At 38.2% G+C, this 19,776-nt stretch overlaps 1 protein-coding gene across 1 annotated transcript; it reads right to left on the bottom strand.

Moving 5' to 3' along the window:
• Positions 1-2,795: 2,795 nt before the first annotated feature.
• MCM5 (minichromosome maintenance complex component 5) lies at positions 2,796-18,784 on the bottom strand. Its single transcript, XM_015831758.1, has 16 exons — positions 18,618-18,784; positions 18,301-18,427; positions 17,735-17,863; positions 16,078-16,250; positions 15,114-15,269; positions 14,591-14,757; positions 14,059-14,230; positions 12,880-12,991; positions 11,895-12,038; positions 11,043-11,108; positions 9,526-9,702; positions 8,662-8,774; positions 7,795-7,923; positions 6,473-6,615; positions 5,540-5,667; positions 2,796-3,883 (listed from the first exon to the last, which is right to left on the bottom strand). The coding sequence occupies exons 1-16, from the start codon at positions 18,782-18,784 to the stop codon at positions 3,782-3,784; spliced, it is 2,205 nt and encodes a 734-aa protein (XP_015687244.1). The 3' UTR covers positions 2,796-3,781.
• Positions 18,785-19,776: the final 992 nt, after the last annotated feature.

Here is a 19,776-nt window from a genome sequence, read left to right as displayed (position 1 = left end):
AAAGAAAATGGTACAACAATTAATTTTGGCTCCATTAAAAGACCTGTAATATGACAAAACTCACAGACAATAGCAACATAGATCCCCCGCAAGTCCTGCTGTGCTACCTCATTGTGATTGCGGGTGGGGGAGATGAACAAATCCTGGAAGTATATGCCAAGAGATGCCAAGATCTCAGCAGGATCACCCAAGGGATGAAGGTCATCCCTGCTGACCTGCTAAAGCAAGGTGGCATTAATATTGGAGAACCGCAATAAGAGAATATGCTAAAGTCAGATCATTTTAAGTGACAATGGCAATTTCAAACTATGTGGGAGAAGGCAATAGTAAACTATTCTTGTATTTTACAAAGAAAGCCATATGGATACAGAAATCTATGTGGTCGCTTATTTGATGGTATTCAATCAATCAATCAATCAACCAACACAGAGGTGAATAATGATCCAAACCTCTGCACCAATTGGGTAAGAAAGACCATTCCATTTTTATAGACAACAAAGCTGCATTGTTTAACCCCTATCTTTCATGACTGCAGAGCCATGGTGGAGCAGTGGTTAGAATGCACTATTGCAAGCTAATTCTGCTGACTACCAGCTGTCAGCAGTTCAATTTTCACTGGCTCAAGATTGACTGAGCCTTCCATCCTTCTGAGTCAGTAAAATGAAGACCCACATTGTTGGTGTAATATGCTGATTCTGTAAACCGCTTAGAGAGGGCTGTAAAGCACTGTAAAGTGGTATATAAGTCTAAGGGCTATTGCTATCCACCTATGTAGGTTGTTTTTAATTGGTATTCGCTCACAAGTTTTTCTTAACTACATCCAGTAAGAGTGATTTTTTTTCCATTTGAAGTTGATATTTAGATTTACACAAGGCATTTTTTCCATTACTTCATGGATTCTCCTCTTGCCCTGTCAGTGGTTCTCAACCTTCCTAATGCCGCGACCCTTTAATACAGTTCCTCATGTTGTGGTGACCCCCAACCATAAAATTATTTTCGTTGCTACTTCATAACTGTAATTTTACTACTGTTATGAATCGTAATGTAAATATCTGATATGCAGGGTGTATTTTCATTGTTACGAATTGAACATAATTAAAGCATAGTGATTAATCACAAAAACAATATAGCAATGCTCCATGGAGAAGCTTACTCTTCCTTGCTCAAAAATGTTGGGAGGGCGGGAAGGGGAAGGAAGGAAGGAAGGAAGATTGAAGGGGAAAGGAAGGAGATGGAGAAGGAAGGAGATTGAAGGGGGAAGGAAGGAAGGAAGGAGAGGGAGATTGAAGGGGAAGGGATGGAGTTGGAGATTGAAGGAAGATTGAAGGGGAAAGGAAGGAGATGGAGAAGGAAGGAGATTGAAGGGGGAAGGAAGGAGAAATTGAAAAGGAAGGGATGGAGATGGAAGGAAGGAAGGAAGATTGAAGGGGAAAGGAAGGAGATGGAGAAGGAAGGAGATTGAAGGGGGCAGGCGCTACCAAGGACGCACAAGCAGCTCCGCACAATTGCCCGAGAAGGGGAGGGGGAGGCGGAGGTCTTCTCTGTTGCAGCACTTATGGCCACTACTTTGTCAAACAGTACTTGAAAACATTTTTTTCCCTCCAGGCTCTGGGCTATGGCAGACTTCTTATGGGAATACACTAGTTTGAGTATTCTCTTGCATGTCAGGATGTCAGCATTATTTCTTCTTTATATTTGTACTATTTTTAGCATTGCGTGTTGCTCAGAATCACTATGTAGTCAGACAACCTTTAGTTTGATTAAAAAATATAAAATACATTTTTAGAACAAGTGCTCACAACAGCAGAATGCCTTATCCAAAAATCTATGAGGTAATAACAGTTAAGTATCATTGTTAACAAACTGCCACACCCATCACAGATTAGCCTAACTGTATGCTCCTGTAGCTTCAGGACAATACTGTTCTATCTGCAGTGCTCAGTATAATTTCATTGAGGGGGAAAAAGCTCAGAGCAAGCTATCTGTTCATCAGCCGTTATTCTTTCTTTTATAATGGTAAAGTAATGAACCTTCACTTTATCAAGCTAGCAGATTTTGGATTTCTAGCACCCTCTACTGGCTGCTGAATTTAGGGAGAGAAAAGTTTTAAAGTAGCACAGCAAAAGGCCAGCAGATCTTAATTAGAGGAAACCACCTTTCTGTTTATTCTCCCATCAAACAGCATCCCTACATAAATTGTACGACATCAACCTGTGAAAATGACATATGTATAATATGGGCATTGTACTTCAAGAAAATACAAGCATGAGAGAAGGAAATAAAGGTTCACCTCTGAATTTCCCTATCTTGCCCATCCTGCAAAAACCAGGTGAACAAAACAGAAACAAAACCTCAAAAAGGGGGCACACAAAGCTCTCCATTTTGAACAATTAAACACCTGCATCTTTGTTCCAACTTTGGGACAACTGCTTTGGAAGTTTGTGTGTGAACTTTCCAAAACAGTATTCAAGAGTTCAAGTTGGAAAGTTGAGGCTGCTTGAATGAGTTGAAGAGATACTTGCTATGTTCTCCAGAGATTCTGAAGTGCTCCTACCCAGGTTTTGCCAGGCCTAATAAGTATAATAAACAGTAAAACAGGCTTTACAAGCTGTAACACCTGGGTGTGTTAGTTCAAAAACAAGAGAAAATATGTGGCTTTGCAGTGTCACATTCATGAATGAAATGGATCTTTCCTACAGGGTTTCAGGCAGAAACAGTTTGCATCAATTAGTGAAAAGTGTTGGTACAAACAGTTTTAAGGCATCAAGCACTCAAATAATTTTTGTCAACTATCTTTGCACTGGTTTATTATTTTATTTTTAGAACGTAGTAATTTCATTGTTAAATAGTAGCAAACATTATAAAAATATTTATGTCATTCTCCAATGAAGTATTTATTGCTTTATGCACTCTTGTGGAAAGTATGATCAGCATATAATAAAATCAAAATAAAATGAAACTGGGGTGTTTTTTGGTCCTAACTACAGGAGGGATATTTCCACTATATGGTGCAATTATGTATGGTCACTGTCTTACCCCAAGGAATCCTGCTTGCACTTTGAAAGGCCATAGAAAGAAAAAAATGCAGCTATACTCTTGAGGTAAGATTATCTCACATTCAAGGAAAGAGTGATGGTGGAAGTAACTTATTTTGGTGACAGATCTTTCTACATATTTGTTTCCTGGTCTCCTCCAGTGTTGCTCAGCTAATTGCCATTGAAGTATCACCACTAAGCACAAAAGCCATGTTGTGTAAACATGGCTTGGAACTCTAACTTCTCCAGGGAGAGATCTTTGCTTTCCATATGTTCTTTTCCCAGGTTCTCTACTGTTGACCTCAATGGCAGTCACAAGACATCACAATATAATTTTACTACACTAAACAATGAGGCTTTCAGAAGGAGCAGTTAGCAGAATACGTTAGAGAAAATTAGCTCTGTATTCTTTAACAGCTTTCTTACCTCACACCCTTAACAGAACACTTTCTATTTGTTACAGACATGTTACTTATTAAGTTTTAGTGTTGATAAAAAAAACTTTTAATATTGTAATAAAATATCAAGGTGACACTTTAACAGGAAAATTGCAACAAATAAAAGCAAGAGCTATTATTATACTGTCTCTCTTTTGACCTCCCTGAATAGGACAATACTCCAGATTATTTTTCTTTGGACTGAAATATGTATTGCAGATATTAGATGTAAGAAAACAGTGGCAAAAATTTAGTTTCAATTACATGGAGAATGCATCTATTTTAACATTCCAGGAGATGCATAGTATTTTATTTGATGCGATAAAGGACTTTGCGTTGCATGCGATGCTGGATCTCACCACGACGCATCATAAGCTGCAGCACCCTGTAGATGGCGTGCTCAGGATATTTCTGAGAGGGAAGGAAAAGGGAAAAAGACATTTTGTGAAAACTAACACACCTAAAAGTAACTATGAAACTTGAAGGAGAATGATGGACAAATTATGGTGCTAATCTGGAGAATTAACACTGAATTTCTGTATTAAATAAGACAGCTTCATTTTCACCTACATTTTGTATTAAGCACAATAGATTTGTCTGTTAGGGAATATTCCAGGTACTTCTCAATTTATGGCCTTAATTGAGCCTGGAATTATGGTTGCAAGGTGTGCTGATCATTAAGCAGGTCATCACGTGACGACCCAATTTTATTTTTTTGTAGCAGTCATTAAGCAATTGTCTGCAGTGGGTGTTTTTTGCTGGAAAGTGGAAGCAAATGCTGGTTTCCAGCAAAAACATAAATCATGGTCATATGACTGTGAGATGCTGCAACCAGTCACAAATGTGGACTTGTCTGCCAAGGACCCAAATGCAATCACTTGACTGCAGTGGGGAGAGGGGGTCCAGAAGTTTAAATCTTGGTTATAAATACCTTTTTGGGGATCTGTCTTAACTTCAAATTGCCTCTAAGCAACCAGTTAGAAGTCAAGGACTATCTGTACCATTCCCAACCTGAAAGTACATCTACTATGCAAAGGGACACCTATTTCTCCCTCTATAGTAGGGGTCCCCAACCACTGGTCCATGGACCGGCACCGGTCCGCAACATGCCAGAAATCAGGCCATGCAAACAAGTGAAGCGGGATGCAGGCAGCACACAAAACCACACTCCCTCTGGTCCACAGAAAGACCTCTCTCCACAGAACCAGTCCCAGGTGCCCAAAAGGTCGGGGGGGGGGCTGCTCTATGGTATGCAATCAGCTACTGAGAGGAAGTGAAAATTCTCTGCACTCCACCTATATCCCTGATCCCTCTGCATCCTCCAAATCTGTGGAAGCCCAATTCTCACAATCCTTGGGACAAAGGACAGGAGAAGCTGTTCTAGAACAGGGATGAATAAATATTACAATGGACTGAAGCACAATTCCTTCCACTAAAATTAATTAGGTCTGCACATCTTGCAACTTGGCCAACCAATAGCACACATTCTAGGGCAGGGGTGTCAAACTCAATTTCATTGAAGGCCGCATCAGCATTGCGGTTGCCCTCAGGGGGCCGGGTGGGTGCAGCCTACGGGGTGGGTGTGGATGGAGTGGGTGTGGCCTACTCTACATCGTTCGCGTCAAGGGTGCTTGTGGGGGCCTGGGCAGGAGTGGGATAGATCTGAGGGTCTCTGGCAGAAGGGGGTGGGACCAGGGCAAGTGCCAAGGCATGGTCCACTGGAGGAGCCTCACTATTCCTCTCAGACCATGCAGGGGGGGGCTTATGGAGCTAAGACTGAATGTGTTTCAGCATAGATGGCCATGACAAAATTGTACATTGGCTCCCGGCCAGCCTGGGCCAGGGCCAAAGCAGAGGGGGCCGTTCCCTCACTGTTTCCAGGATGGCTTCGCGGGCCACATGAAACCACTTCGCGGGCCGCATCTGGCCCCCGGGCCTTGTGTTTGACATGTCTGTTCTAGGGGTTCCATATATTCTTGATATTGTTCATAAACCTTTTTATTCATGTTACTTTCACTGGACTATAGCCGAGAGAGCACTTCCAACTGCCTCTCTCAGGTAACTTACTTGTTTCACAAAATCCTGGATAATGCTGTGTTCAGATACTTGGGAGCCAATGGCAAAGCGACGCTTGAGCTGCTTCTCAATACGAGACAGCATCTCTTGGTCTTCCTGAGTAGTGAAACCTTCTACTCCTACAGAGAGGGCATATCACAATTAACATGAGAGACACATTTCTTTATAGAAATAAATTGTTCAAATCTTTGATATCTGATCTAGTCAAAATTTACAACAGTACATTTTGTATCAGCGTGAGTTGTTCTGTTTGATTTCACCAGTTTAAATAAAACCTGAATTTAATACAACTGAAGTGGAAGGTTCATATTTATTTATTTTTTTGTCTCCTAAGAGTTCCTTTATTAAATTCAAACAAAGAAACACAAAGAAACAGTTAATCCTGCTGAACTGAACTCGTTTGCACACAAATATATAATTAAAGGAAGTATTTCACTAATAATTGAGCTTTCAAATGGATTCCACCTTGACCACTCATACAATAATTATGTTTAGCATGTTAGTGTTTCTAAGCCATTTCATATACATTACTGCAGACTTTTTCCTTACAGCAAAGCTTAAGGTAAAGAAAATATTGCACTATCACAGATGGGGATGACAGCAAAGAAATTAAATATATTTATTTATATATCATTTACACACTGCCTCAATTGTATACAGGCTCTCTCAGCAGTCAACAAAAATCACAGCAGAAGGAAGATTTGAGGCAAATACTTCATGTATCATTCTTATACTCCTATACTCCAATTGAATTAATAATCTTAATTTTTCAAAGGCCAGCCAGCTGGAAAGCTGAAGAAAAAAAAATCAGCAATCTACCATTAACTTTGAGAGCCAGATTATCAACACATGTATACCAGGCAATCTTTGGTCAATGAACTCTAGTAGTACACAAGCAACATGTATTTCCTTGAGGAAGCCCACCTGAGAGGTTGCCTGACAAAGCAGCATCAAGGGTCGACACCTGGAAGAGCCGCAAGGCTTCTTCAATGTCTGCCTCAGTAGCAAAAGGTTGGAGCTTCATCTTACTGAGGGATTCTGCTATTCGCACAATGGCCTCCAGCTGCCTGCATGGGATGAATTGAAAAAGCTCCTTTAAAATAATATAAAAGAAGTGAAAGAAATAACCATGACTAAGAGAAGTAGAAGTCTTTAAAATTAAAAAAGAAAAAAGGTGAAGCATTAAATCAATAAAAATATTAACTGGAAATTAAATTTGAATAAGGATCATTTCAGCATGCCTATTCAAAATAATTCTGTTTTTCTATTCTCTTTTCATTTTAGGAAATGATCCCAATTTCCTGAATCAAGGCAAACACATCCTGTTTACTTTGCATTTTATGTGCACTTCTACTAACAAGACATCAATGCAATGAAGATCTCAAAAGTCCTGAAACAAGACTATTTTTTTTGAAAATTATAATAAAATATTGATCCTAATGGAAGTTCAAATTCTCATTGTTTTCAAATTTCCAGTGGTAACATGTGTATCTAGACAATGCGGGCTGCATCTGATGGGGAGAGCTCAAGATCATAAAAGTTTATGCCTTTTAATAACATTTGTTAGTCTGAAAGGTTGCACCCAGACTTTCTGATTTATGGGTATCTAGGAGCATGTCTGAAATGGCAAAAATGTACAAACTGTCCCCATTCTGATGGTTCTGAATTAACTGTTGTGATTCCAGATTTCAGATGAAACAGAATAGAAATGAGTAGAGCAAGGCTATTACAGTATGTGTAACCCCGTCTTCCCTCAGCAGATTTTAATGCGACCTATTCCCACTGGTCCATTCACCCCAGTATTCCCACTGAAAAATTCTAATGTACTGTAGTATAAGCCCATCATGCCTCTCCCCCACATCTTCCTAGTATCTTTCCCTTATCCTCTCAGCTGCCAACATTCTTAGTTTTCTCTGCTCTCTATATACCAAAACCATTCATGTACAGATCAAAACAGTCCTAGTTTTTAACGGGACAGACCAATCTATCAGACATGCAGGTTTCAGTTCAGTCATAGGCCAAACCAGCTTTTGTGCATGGGACAGTTTGTGCACAGAAGACTTTGCACATCCTTATGTATACTTACTGGTTGGACAACTGTCCTGAAAAATAACATGAACCTTCTTGTCTAATAACACTCTTGAGAAATTCAGAAACTGTACAGAGGAACTTTTCTATGCAGTTTCTCTACTAAATAACTATTATTTAGTTCCTCATCTGAAACCCAGATGTTTATTTGCCCTTACCTTACTGTAATGGGAATGTTGGAGCGACGGTCGCTTTCTCTTTCATGTTCGCGGGCACCACTGCGCATAAGAATATAGCGGTTCTTCAATTTCTCTGCAGCTTCTGCAGAGAGGCGAGGACCACATTTCCTATGGGAACAAATAAAAATGTTATCAGCACACACACAAAGACAGACATATATACATACGTACACATATACCACATAATTACGAGATCATTTTGTCTCACTGAATTTTTAATTCTTATGGCATAATCACAATCAATCAATCGAATTGATTGATTGAAACCAAACTTGTACACATTAGTAAGTCATAATGTAGTTCAGTATGTTGTGTGAACACATCCACTGTGGCTTATTAAACAAACTACTGTTAGAACACCTTAATATATGAACTTAGTCTCCAGGCTGTTCAATTTATGAAATGAAAATGGATGTTCTAGTGATTTCTTAATGATATGCCTTTTCTTCTCTCGTATCTTTTGGATGCTTATAGCATCATGAAACTTATTAAGCATAGTTGAATGGCTGTCTTTCCTACGCTCCTTAACGTGGATCACTACTTTAGAGACACTTGAGGGAAGGCATTTTTGGAGCTGAAATATCACCCTGGCCCTCAAGTCAGAATGAAGGAAATTTTGCTTTTGCTTCAGCACTGAGATGAAGACCTTTTGAATCTCTAGAACAGGGGTGTCAAACTGCTGGCCAGCGGGCCGGACGTGTCACATGGAAGCCGCGCCCACCCCATTGACATGCCTGCTCTAGAACCAAAGCAAAACATCTAGTTTTTCTTTTATTAATCTGAAGCATGCTTGAAAGGTTTCCACCACGCTTTCCATGTAATTACTGCTACAATTGTCTTACTCACACTCTGCAGTAGGCAATCAGCTTCTTCAGTTTATGCAGCTCAATCTCACCCTCAACTGCCTGTGTCTGGGTTAAGGCACTTACATGTAGTGACATCACATGCTTGGCCAGGGTCTAGGGAACAACAAAGAACAAATTAATTAGAAGGGGGGAAAACCCACTGAAACTAGCTTCTGCATTTACTATTAATGCAATAAAGCAAAGCTTTATTATTTCTGCATGCTAACTTTTTTTAAGGCTGCCATTATCATTCCTTTAAAATAATGATAAATGCCATTATCATTCCTTTAAAAAAAGCACTGACTGCTCTTTTTAGTAAAGAGTTATTATACTTTATTCCACCTTTTATATAATCTTTGGAGAGCAATTTAGAGTATGTTTATGCAACACATAGAGTCACAAGCTAGGCAATCAAACTTTATTGAACTCATTCATATATAGTCATATCATGTGAACACAGAAGATCTGATTAAATGGATTACGGTTATGCTAATGTTGAGTAAGTGTAATATGAAAGCACAGTCTATAAATCTTGCAGAATTTATAAATGGTTTTACAATATTTTCCAGGCAGAGATAACATTTGACTACAATAGGACCTAAATTTGCAGAATACTTACTGCCTTCCGAATGCTTTGTTTTATAAGGAAGACTAAAATATTGGCTAAATTATCTATAATGGTTGCAGAGAATATAGAATTACACTTCTTATCTAACCCTTCTTTTAGAGGTATGCATTATATAAAAGAAATGGAATATAGCCCTTCACAAAATCAAGTCTTTGTGCCATTGTTTCTACAGTTTTAAAAAATTGAATTTCCCATACAACTCCACTCACTTTGTACTGGGCTATTCAAAGAACCTACCATGTCTCTTTCCTCATTGTGCTCATCTTTGACAATGAAGATCATGTCAAATCGGGACAGAATGGTGGGCATGAAGTCTATATTTTCGTCTCCTTTAGTTTCATCCCAGCGTCCAAACACGGAGTTTGCAGCTGCTAACACAGAGCAGCGTGAATTTAGGGTAGTGGTGATACCAGCCTGCATGATTGCACAGAGAAAGGAAAAAACATGAATTAACCAGCATGTAGTATAGTTAAAAGGGTGGGACTTATGCAAGTTTAGTGTATTGGGCCTACAGTTTAGAAAAAGTTAGAGTAAGATGCAAATCAGCCTGGAACACTTCCCCCATCATGTCCTATAAAATAATGTGTAATAATCTATAACCACTGGCTTCCCAAGGCCCACAGCGAGGCACTCTTAACCCTCTATAGAAAAGCTGAACCAATTTAATTATTGTCAGGGTTAGGGACCAAATGGGAATCTTAAGCCTTTGTAAAACTTTAAAAATACCCACTTCCTGCCTTAAACTTTACAATACTAGAAAGAATCAAAATTTTCTTCTCTGCCCAGTTGTGACTGCATAATGTTACCATTATGTTTACTGTGGTCCTGGACAGGGTGCAAAGAAAAAACAAAGCCCTTGGCTCCAAAAATGCTGTTTAGTCCTGATAAGGAAGAATGAACTCGATCGCATTAGATATTTTAAGGCTGGCCTGAACAGCCCCCAGCCTCTTAGCTAAATAAAGCTTTCAGACTTACTGATATGACCCACTGGCTTCTCTCCTAAACCCTTGCCTTTTCTGGTAAAAACTTTTAATCTGCAGTTCCTTCGAGCATTTCTCACTTGCAAGGTTTTAGTTACTTTCAAGTTCAAATGAGAATCTAATTGCTATGCAATGGAGAGGATTTCCAGAAGCTTGTATGGATGCATAAAAGGCTTCAGGCAAGTAAGTCAGCAGAATGGTTCATTTCATGCTTTGGAGTCACCTACTTGCCATAGTGCCGTGGTGGCGAACCTATGGCACACGTGCCACAGGTGGCACGCAAAACCCTCTTTGTGGGCATGCATGCTGTTGCCCCAGTCCTAGGCCTTCAGCTGGGTTTTATAAAACCTTTTCGCTTTAGGCCTCTGCCACCGTGTGCAAAAAGAAAAGGTTCAATCAATCAATCAATTTCAACTTCTCGCGGGAAAAAAAATCTCGCAACATTGGAATTGATTGAACTTTTTAGTGCCACCCAGTCTGCCATTACCACAGCCACGCCCACCCAACTGACCACACCCACCCAATGGGCTATGCCCACCCGGCACCCGACGATACATAAGTGGGTTTTAGGTTGCAGTTTGGGCACTCGGTCTTTAAAAGGTTTGCCATCACTGCATCCTCCCCCCCCCCCGCAATTTATCCAAAGTCAACTTCATCCTTGGTGAGAAATAAATAGTCTCTGAGGTTTAAAGCCATATTCATTTGTAAATGAACAGAAAAATGGACTGAAAAAAGTAACTGAGGATTTCTCATAAGCAGCTATGGTAAATTCACCTTGGCAATGGAGATGGTCTGCTGCTCCATAGCTTCATGGATGGCCACCCTATCATCTTCACGCATCTTTTTCAAAGAATGGGGGAAATAACAGGCCAAGTTTCCATATATAGAAGAAAATAATACCACTTTGTTAAAACATTTTAAATGTTTTGAAATACTATTCAAAGTAATTATGTGCTGTTTTATGAAAGTTGGGATTCACAGTAAAGCTGATAGCTTACTTTTAGCACAAATTAAATGAATACATTTTTGAAAATTGATCTGTGCTTAAGTTGGTTTGGGGTTCTTTTTGAATTACAGAAGTTTTACTATTCTCAATTTCTTTAAAATGAAAGCATAAATTTATATAAAGCTCTCTTCTTAATGTGACTTGAACTTACTATGCATAGTCCTTGACTTATAACCATAATTCTGACCTCAAATACAGTAAGTCATAGTGATTGTTAAACAGTTCACCATGTGACCACATCTGATTTTACGATTATTTTTCAGCAGTTGTTAATCAAACACCATGGTCATTAACAAAGCCATTATATACAGCGGACATTTTTTGTTGGAAATAAAAGTAAATCCCAGAAACTGGCACAAAATGTGAGCAGAGAATGTTGCAAATGTGAGCCAGTTGCCAAGCACCCAAATTCTAATCACCCAACCATGGGAGTGCATGATTGTTGGAATTTTAAAATTGGGTTATAAATAGCATTGGGGAGATCCATTGTAACTTTAAACTGTTGCTAAGTGACTGGTTGTTAAGCAAGAACCTCCTGTATTCCAATCTTAAAGCCCATTCAAAACACACATTTCTTGGCAGTATTACAACAGATTTTTTGCTAACCATTCCATCTGTACCTTGTCAAACTCGTCAATGCATACTACTCCTCCATCAGCCAAGACCATGGCTCCACCTTCTACAAAGAAGCTCCGTGTAGCTGGGTCTTTGATCACTGAGGCAGTTAGACCAGCTGCACTGCTGCCTTTCCCTGAAGTATAGACCTGGAAGGGAGAAAAAGGAGACTCAAATATTCTAGGTCAGAACTTCTGCTTGATAGTGAAAGGAGAAAAAACCTGCTACTTCTGAAATGGTTCCCCATTTAAATTGCTCCATTAATTTGGAATTGCCTTTCTATGACTTAAATTTGTACTCTAAAACATAGTTCAGATCTTGACTTTCTTATAAGTGACAAATTGTAGATTATTATATGTTCAAGCTGCCTTTTTATGTATAATTCAAGGTGATGAACATAACTAATACACTGTGTCCTACTTTCCCCACAATAACCCTATGAGGAGGGCTGGGCTAAGAGTGATAGGCCCCAGTCAATTTTCATACCTAACAGAGGGCTGGAACGTAAATCTCCTGGTTTCTTGGCCAGTCCCTTAACCATTACACCAAACTGGCTCTCTATAACATCCCCCTCTGTCTTCACTGTTTACTATTTAGGGCAATACAATTACAAAGGCCTTGAGCACCCACATTAGCCAAGTTGAAATTCTTGACTTAAAAATAAAATTTATTAAAGACTCTATCTTAAACTCATCATTCCCTGGTACCTGACATACATTATTATTAGCCTTTTTGATCACTCAGCTATAAGTAGTAACTCAGTCTGTTTATCTTTTCAACCTTCACATCATACCAATTTTCCACGTACAGGTCAACAAGTAGATTTCTCAAACAAGACAACCTCTAATATCAGTATTATTCACTTTATGCAATAAAATCAGAAGACAAGATGAATGAGCTTTTAAACTAGTGGAATGACAATGTATAATTTTAATAATTAAAATGATATGCCTATAAATCAGGTTCATAACTGCCCTACAAGTTACTTACTCCTATGGGTGAACATCTTTCTACAAACTTTAAGAGCTGAGATTTGGCAGTTCCAGGGTCTCCCATCATGAGCAAATTAATATCCCCTCTACGTGTTAACCCATCTGGAAGTCTGTAAATTGAAAGAAATTGATAAGAGACTAGAGACAATATGAAATGTTTGTTAGAAAGCCACTCCCTATTATCACTGAAATAAATAGGAGACACTTGGGCCATTGGTTGGAGCTTCACAAACAGGCAGTCTGCACTCCTGATTAACATTTCATTAATCCCCAATATCAAAGAAGTCTTATCACAAATTGAATCAGCTGAGACTTTTCCAACAGAATTTCTCTTATCTGATTCTAACCAGGTATGCTTTTTTCCAGAACTCTACAAGGTGTAACTGCAGAGGTGGGAAGACTTTGAACCTTTGGCTGTTGCTATGTTTACTCATGGCAAGAGAAGTAGGAGGTTCACTTCAAAAACATCTAGATCACTGAATTACCTATATATTAGGGAATAATGTTTATCACTCTATCCAACTACTAAGTTTTCATTGTCTAACTCAGTGGTTTTCAAAGGATGGTCTGGGAACCACTGGAAGTTCCGAGACCCTTTATGTGGTTTATGAAGTCAAATAAAATTTCATTTTTTTTCCAATTTTTATTTCTAATACAGTATATACTGATTGTTATAACCCACATAAACCAAAGCTATTTTTGAAAAATTAGTTTTGAAAGTTAAGGGATCCTGAGACCAAAATCTTACAGAACCGGTGGTTAAAAACAAAAGCAAAAATTCTGGTGCTCATCCAATTATGCTGTTGCAATGCTATTTTGGTTCCATTTGCCAACAATAATCACTCAAATTTGCTATTTGAGATATTTTTCCCTTTAGAAGCTGCCTAAGAGTAGTTATTAAGAACATCAAAGCCCAAAGGGAATTGGAAATGGGGCAGAGATAGCAATACCTTTTCTCTTCCATTCTAGTTCAAGAAAAAAAACCATCATGTAACAGACAGCTGCTCTTTCCTTTTCATGTACTGCTGGGTAAACCGCATTATTTTCTTTCCCAGGAGTAGTTATGATAAAAGTAAGGAAAATATTAAGTATATAAAAAGGCTGCTTCATAGTAAAACAGAGATAAGCCTGTATGACTTTCTTTCCTTATGATTCCCCTTTGCCTCTTGCCAATTACCTCTTTCGAGAGCCTCCAAAAAGCATGCATGCAATTGCCTTCTTGATATCATTACTACCATAGATGGAAGGAGCAATGCTTTTGGCAACCATATCATAAATGTTGGGCATGGAAGCCAAATGCCGAAACTCCTCCTCTTCTTGAGGTGTCACGGAGCCACTGACACTGCGCCCTAGAGAAAAACAGACAAATACTGAAAGCTTGGGGTCTGCAGGGTTGTTCTGATACAATTCTAACAAAAAAAAATACATCTTATGTAATACCTTATCAGTCATATGACTATTTTGAGAAATGCCACCAATCATTTGTATTAAATAGTCTTAAGTCCACAGATTAATATTGGTTTCAGTCTGATATGGACTACATTAGAAAGGTAGAATAGATAAGAGCTGGAGTCAGTAATTCTCAGGCCTAAACAACACAAGTTCTCTTTTGACCAGCATGTTTCGTAGTCAAATGAACAGGAGGGCAAAAAAGTATGGCATGACTCAAAATCTCACATAAGACTCAGGCTTCCAAATTAAAGCTTTACCTGAGCCTTCGGTGTCTACTTGTATTCCCACTACACGGATATAGGAGCTCCGGATGCCCACTCCAGCATTGTTCCGGCTCTTGATCTTTGTGAGGCTTGCCTTTTTGATTGAGTAAACGCCTATGATAGTAGCTCTGTTCCCAGGGACAACTTTGTCACACAGGTATCTGGAAAATTAAGAGCAAGGAAGGAAGAAAAAGCAATTTAAAATGGAACAAAAAGGGTAACTCTTGAACGCTTTTTGCTAACAGCACATGCGGATTGCTTAGAAAGACCTGGAGGATCACGTAACATGGATAAGCGCCACTAACAACTGTATTTATTCCCATATATTTTTTAGCTAATTCAGTTTCCCATTTTATGTATTGAAACAACCAAATTCTGTCTTAAGTATGAAAATGGTCATACATGCATCTAAATTTTTTAACCATGGATACAACATATTGTGTTTGGATTTTTCTACTTGATTGAGTCTCTTGTTGCACCACAGCCCTAATCCTGCTGAAGAATCCAGAAGCATCACCTGTCACAATAGAGCTGCATGTGCCGAGGCAATTCTCCATGAGGAACAGCATCAGGAGACTCTTGCAGCTTCAATGTTTGGAAATCCACACATTTACACTTGTCTGGAACAATGAAATATGGGTCCAAAGGACATTTTGCTAGGTTAGTCTGTTCCCTGAAGTGAAAAGAGAGACAGTACAGGTAAAATGGGACAGCTTTTTCTATTTTATAATGTTTGTCTCAATCATTCTCATGAGAATTTAGTGTTACAAATTTTGGAAATACCAATACTATGGGCACAAAATTTGTCTACAGTTATCTAAAACAAACTTTGAATGTGTGCATCTTAGATGCAAATGGAATTCATATATCCACTAAACTTTAACCCAAATTCTTGCAGTTGTATTAAGAGTTGGCCAATTAAACAATACCAGCCATCTCACTGCCAGTGTTGTAGTGTTCAATCTCACATTTCATTACTACACAGCATTTGGGAATTCAGAGTTCAATTTTTTTTATGAACTCAGTTTTATTAGATACATTTTAATCTTTCTGGGTACAGGAGAACACTGCTTTTAAATGATCTATGCAGACTTCAATTCAAATTACAGGTTTTCTCCAAGAATTTTTTTTCAAAGCTCCACATAATCTTAAACAAGCAATCATCCTCCAAATGTTTTTTACTAGAACTTTCCCAAACCTTTACTAAGTTGCTTGTGGCTAATAGGAATTAATCCAAATATCTGGATGATATAATATTTGCCCAACTTTGCCTTAAATGAAAAGAAACATATAACAAAGGCTATAATCTTATGCCAATTATTTGAGAATAATTCTAATGAAGCTTAATAGGGCATGCTAATGAGAAAGTATATACAGGAGTCCTCTGTAAACAAAGGCAAAGCAACATAATTATATAGGTCATAATCATATGTGTCTTAAAGTAAATTTCACTAAAATTTGAAAAGAAATGCAACCCTTACGTGCTGCACTTCCGAGGAAGAGCATATCCTTCCAGACCTGGACGCAAAGCTATGTTAGGTATTATATTTCGGCAAGTGCGGCATTGGATGGTGATCTTGGTTGCTTTGGCTCTCACAGGAGTTGCAGCAATAATGATTCCTGGGATCTTCACCAAATGTGACATCTGTTCAGACTTCAAATCAAACAAGGAGAAATTAGAACCATCCTGAAAACTGCAAAAGAAAATATATACCCAGAGCATCCAAAGATCCAGAAATCCAAATCTCTTTTCCACAGTCACTACAAGTTGTTCATAATGTAATGTTCCAATTTGTAGTATACAAAAATACAGAATGAGGCATATAAAACATGCCATACATATATATTTTTTATTGCAACCTATGACTCTAGGGTTCTTAGGTTCTACATTTAAATGAACTTCAGAATGAAGTGTTCATTTGAATCTGCTTTCTGAAGCCACAAGTTTCCTTTCTTTCTTATTGTAAAACATCTGCATTGCTTTATATTTCACTAAGGTTTCATCTGCAAAAACCTCCTCCAACATCTGGAATAGTAAGAAGATTCCATGCATGCATAAAGGCCTCTTCCATTATTTCCAGTTAACTATTTTGGCTACTTCTGATTTTTTCAAATGCTTGTGAGGCACCTTGAGACAATTAAATAGCTATCACAAGAAATATGTGTGCATACTTTATTGCAATTAATAACTAGGTACAACAAAGAAAATAAATATCATTTTTGTGGTACAAAGCATCTGAGGAGATGAAAGTTGGCATTGAACTAGTTTTATATTTTTATCCTGCCTTTAAAAGAAATTCAAGGTAGCAAACATACTTAACACTCCTTTCCTCCTCCTCTTTTTTCTCACAGCTCTGTGAGGTGGGTTGGGCTGAGAGAGAATGACTGGTCCAAAGTCATCCAGCTGGTTTTCATGTCTAAGGCTGGACTAGAATTCATAGACTTCTGATTTCTAGGCCAGCATCTTAACCACTATATCAAAATGGCTCTCCACAAAAATAAAGAAGAGTTTTGATATAACTTTTCTTTCAAGTATATTTTAGAGTAAACTTAGTAGATCACAGCTACAAAGATTCCTTAAGGCAGCCATCAATATAAAGAAATTCTCAACAATAAACTGGAAAGACAAATTATTATACTTTACTTGAAAAATTAAGCTAATAGATTTTTATTACAATACTACAGCAATGCTGGCAAATGCAGAGGGAACCTTCATTAGCTCTACAAAACTATAGCTCCAACCTCATTTTAGTGAATTTTTTTTTAAAAATAGCCTATTTCAAATTGAGCTTCTTAACTTCAACTTTTCTTGGAAACAGCATGGAAATGATTTGCTATTTGTTTCTTCCAGGATTTCCTTTATGTCTCAAACTAAGCTTAAACAAGAGTTTCTGCAGGATGTGGTAAAAAAATTAAAGATGGTGGCCTTAAGTACAATGCACATAAAAAAAAACAGATAGAGTTTTGATTACACCTTTGTGGGTGCTATTTTCATTTCTGTTTCACCATACTCTGCAGATATCTCTGGCTACAGATCTGCAGTTTCCTGGGAGCTTTCTATTCAAACACTAAGCAGGTGTGACCCTGTTTAGCTTTATGAAATCAGCCATAGTTCATAAGGTTGAGGGTCTAACTCACTTTGAGATTTCGGATGTTGGATGGATTGGCATCTGATCTGAGCATAACTTGAATATCCTGAAGAGTCTCTTCTCCTGTTGGCCGAGGACGTGTTACTTCATCAGCTACTTCTTTTGCAGCTTCCTCCAGCTAAGAAAGAAATGAAATTGTTTAAAATATTAAAGGCATTCTCCTTTTCTTAAAGAAGAAAAGAAAACCCAATTGGACAGAAATAGCTGAAAAATAGTCTAATCATGGAATATTAAGTTTCAGTTAGAAAAGTAACAATTGGAGTGAGAAGGAAATAATGGAGAATTCTGGAATAGGGCATAGCTAGTTAATAATACTGTGGAATAATTATACATAAAAAAGACAGAAAGGGGATAGTTCAGTAATATAACTCAGCAGAAAGCCTCATGGTTAGCCATCAACATTTTTAGGCTGGGCAATAAAAAATTCAAGTATGAAACCCAGAAGTGTTGCTGTTATCAATATTAAGCTAGACCGACTAGCAGTCTGAAAGTCTACAAGGCAGCATCCCATAATCTAACTGCAAACTCCCTCATATTTCTCCCATGAATATATACCAGCTGAAGATGCTCCACAGGTTGCTTGTGTACATAATTTGCCAGATCTTCATCAAAGCTTGCCAAATCTTCTATCTCCACCTCAATCCAATATTGTCCAACGTTATAATGACGTTTGAGCTCATCTCTTTCAATACAGTGGGAGAAAAAAAGAGACCCATGAATATATTTATTGGAATAACATTCACAACTATGCACAAAGCTGCAGAACTCTAGGGCAAGTTATTTTATTCTGATATACTTACCAACACTCTAAAGGTATTTCAACTTAAAATACTATAAGCAACTGTTTAAGTTTACCAAAAGAGAAAGAGCACCTGTATTTGAAAGAGAAGCCAGTCCGGTCTGTTCCAATGCGATACTGCCTTAAAAACTCTTTGAAGCGTTTCTGCAGCTGGGACTTTCGAATTTGTCCTTCATCTGTAACTGGGTCTCCACCAAAGCTATCACTATAGAAAATGCCAGGGTCATCAAAACCAGACATGATTCTCTGAAAAAAAAAAAAAGCAGAATAGATAGATAGATAACCTTTATTATCATTTTTTTTTACTGTGGGCACAATGGCACACATTAAAAATGAAATTTTGTTGCTTGCTCTCAAAGTGTACACATAAATAACACACATTTAAACATACTATATACAACATATGTATAGACCTACACCCTTACATATAAGTAGCATACAAATATTAATCACTGCTGAAAGATACCAATAAGATACATTATAAATATAGGTTTCATAACTTATATTAAGTCTAGAATAGCTGAAAGTTGGGCAGCATTTAATAATTACAATTATATCTAGTTTAAAGTATTAGGAAAAGTGTTTTTCCTAAAACACTTCTGAGCATGTGCAAAGTGTATTACCTTTACCCTACAGCTCTTATACAAGACAGCATCTTCTTTTGTATCATTTTTCCCTTTCTCTATGGCAGAGGTGGGTAGTTTATGATTTTCTGTTGCAAAGCTATAATTAGAGCCATATGAAGAATGAGTTGCCTTGCAGCGAGATGGGCGACTAAATAAACAAATAAATTGAAATGAAATGAAATAATGAAATGAAGGGAGATTTAATTCAGCAACAGGACGAGGGCCTCGAGTTCCCTAATAGCTGATAACGGGAAATCTGTGTTTTTAAGCTGAAAAACTGCAGGAAGGAATTGTTCCTTTTTCGATGGCCCATTATAACCAGCTAACTTTGATTCAATCGACTCAGCCGTCTGTGATACTTATATAAGTTACCGTCATAGTGGGGGAGGATGGGAGTTGTGCAAAAGCTGATTTTGGGGATATACAAGAAATGCTTGGAGGAACATTGTTTCAGAAATGACGGGTCACTAATGAATATCGCCTCTCCTGAACTCTGGTTAAGCAGCAGCTCAAGATCGATCCAAACGCATACAAGCAGGTATAGCTCTTACGCGCGCCCCTGACCCCCAACGCCCCTCACCTGCCTCCGCAGCCGTAGAGAAGCCC

The sequence above is a fragment of the Protobothrops mucrosquamatus genome, unplaced genomic scaffold (genome assembly GCF_001527695.2).
Source record: "Protobothrops mucrosquamatus isolate PMUCROS unplaced genomic scaffold, P.Mucros_1.0 scaffold_22, whole genome shotgun sequence".
NCBI lineage: Eukaryota > Metazoa > Chordata > Lepidosauria > Squamata > Viperidae > Protobothrops > Protobothrops mucrosquamatus.
Note: the sequence above shows the minus strand (reverse complement) of the source record. Positions and strands in the feature narration are given on the sequence as shown.

What these genes read in the sequence shown, in the direction of transcription:
- MCM5 (XM_015831758.1), bottom strand. Translation starts at nt 18,784, where the DNA reads ATGTCTGGTTTTGATGACCCTGGCATTTTCTATAGTGATAGCTTTGGT. An exon ending in CCAACATCCGAAATCTCAAA is followed by an intron (nt 16,251 to 17,734) that starts GTGAGTTAGACC and finishes TTTGATTTGAAG; the next exon opens with TCTGAACAGATGTCACATTT. An exon ending in CTTCCTCGGAAGTGCAGCAC is followed by an intron (nt 15,270 to 16,077) that starts GTAAGGGTTGCA and finishes TTTTCACTTCAG; the next exon opens with GGAACAGACTAACCTAGCAA.